Below are 1,940 nucleotides of genomic sequence, written 5' to 3'. Positions count from 1 at the left end.
AAATAAATAAACACAAGCAGTAAGGCCAGGTGTGGTGGCTCACTCCTCTAATCCTAGCACTCCAGGAGGCCAAGGCACATGGATCACATTAGCTCAGGAGTTGTCTCCACTAAAACTAGAAAAATTAGCTGGGCCTTGTGGTGGGCACCTGTTGTCCCAGCTACTGGAGAGGCTGAGGCCAGAGGATCACTTGAGCCCAGGAGTTTGAGGTTGCTGTGAGCTAGGCTGAAGCCATGGCACTTTAGCCTGGGCAACAGAGTTAGACTCTGTCTCAAAAAAGCCAAACCAAAACAAAACCAAACCTACACACACACAAGCAGTTTTTGTGGGCACACAATACATTGCCAGGTGAGCTGATTTCACGCTGCTTACAAATTGCAAGTGTTGTATCTGAATGTTTCTGAAAGCACAGTGTAGCTATTATGGCAGCTGAGTGATTAGTAGTCACACAGAATAATAGTTCTTCTAGTCATAATATACTTCACAGCTGTGTTCATCGTTTTACATGAGAACAGCACACACTCGCCAGGCGGTGAAAAGGTATTTTATTATTCTTGTCAACCTTAACAATTACTGAGAGCAGTGAGGCCTTTCTTAGCTTGTATGGAATTCAAACTCCTGATGTCTTATAAGGCCACCAGGTACCTTTCATGGTAAAAATTAAATTGGACCCACAGGCAGGGTGGGTTTGGGAGTTTGCTTCCTTAATGTACTTCGTTAAATACTCAGCCAGGGTCTTGCAATTATTCTATTTGTAGCATCACTGTCATCCAGTCTCTCCCTTAGGAATTCATTGCCTTCGGGATCAGCAACATCTTCTCGGGATTCTTCTCTTGCTTTGTGGCCACCACTGCCCTGTCCCGCACTGCTGTCCAGGAGAGCACAGGGGGAAAGACACAGGTATGAAGCAACAGCTTGGTGATACCAGTCTCAAAGAACAAGTCAGGGGAATGGCAGCTCAGAAAGTTTTGCACAAAAACTGAACAGGACAATTAGCCTTGTGTGTCCCTATCTGATTCACCTGGGCTTTCTTATTCCACCCCCCTGCTCATCTAAAACCTCTTAAAAGACATTTATGTTTTTCTGATACAGCAATTCTCACATCTCTTTGTGTCTCTGCCCACCTGGCAGATGGCTACACTTACCTGCTTTTCCAACGTCAGAGTCTTCTCTGGGGAGAGAAAGGACCTAGTAGAGCACTTCATGACTTTGTGAGTTGTTGTATTTACAGGAAACTGAAAAGCTCTGATCACATTTCCTTTACAAGGATCAGGAATTTCCTCCAGAGGCCTTTGGTCCCACAGAACACCAGTTTACTAGCCAAGAATATCTTTGTTGTAACATTTTTGGCATTTCTTCCTGAATAGGATTTTTTCCCCAGAGTTCTAAATATGATTTTAATCTTATCTTTTAAATGTGGTTTTCCACTGTTACCTTTACAAGGTGACCATAAAAACAGCATCCCGCTTAATCTCTGGATATTTCCCCTTCAACAGTCAGGAACCTCAGGAGCCATTCTCAGAGGTCACCCTTTCCAGCTGGATACCCAGTCAGATTTGCCAAACTAAGTGCTTCGGGGCAAGGGACAGACTCAGGAATTGTTTCTGTCTGCTGAGCACTTTCTCCTCCTAACACAGAAAGAATTATTGTTTTGTAGTAAAAAGTATATTGAGACTATAAAGGAGAACAACAAACCCAACAACATAGTGTGAAACACACACGCAGAGTCTTTGATTGGGTTTCGTGAAGGCAGAGACACTTACAGATAGGTATAAAAGAGAATCAGAAAACTAATGACTCCGATAGTGGCTTGCCCAGGGAGAGCTTTAATTGTCCCCGTGGTACACAGGGTGCTATTTTTAATGGATCTTGTGACAGATTTGGAAGAATTGGCCTCTACTAATTTCTTAGCCCCTCCCCCCCTTTTTTGCAGTTTTTGG

At 43.7% G+C, this 1,940-nt stretch overlaps 1 protein-coding gene across 1 annotated transcript in view; it reads left to right on the top strand.

The window, feature by feature from the left end:
* SLC26A4 (solute carrier family 26 member 4) overlaps positions 1 to 1,940 on the top strand; it is a 51,074-nt gene that overhangs the window by 27,712 nt on the left and 21,422 nt on the right. Inside the window, exon 10 of the mRNA XM_003782791.2 lies at positions 787 to 900. Within this exon, the coding sequence (XP_003782839.2) occupies positions 787 to 900 (114 nt within the window). The remainder of the gene's footprint in view (positions 1 to 786; positions 901 to 1,940) is intronic.

This window comes from Otolemur garnettii, unplaced genomic scaffold, assembly GCF_000181295.1.
Source record: "Otolemur garnettii isolate 467f Iridium unplaced genomic scaffold, OtoGar3 scaffold00005, whole genome shotgun sequence".
In the NCBI taxonomy this organism is placed as follows: Eukaryota; Metazoa; Chordata; class Mammalia; order Primates; family Galagidae; genus Otolemur; species Otolemur garnettii.
Note: the sequence above shows the minus strand (reverse complement) of the source record. Positions and strands in the feature narration are given on the sequence as shown.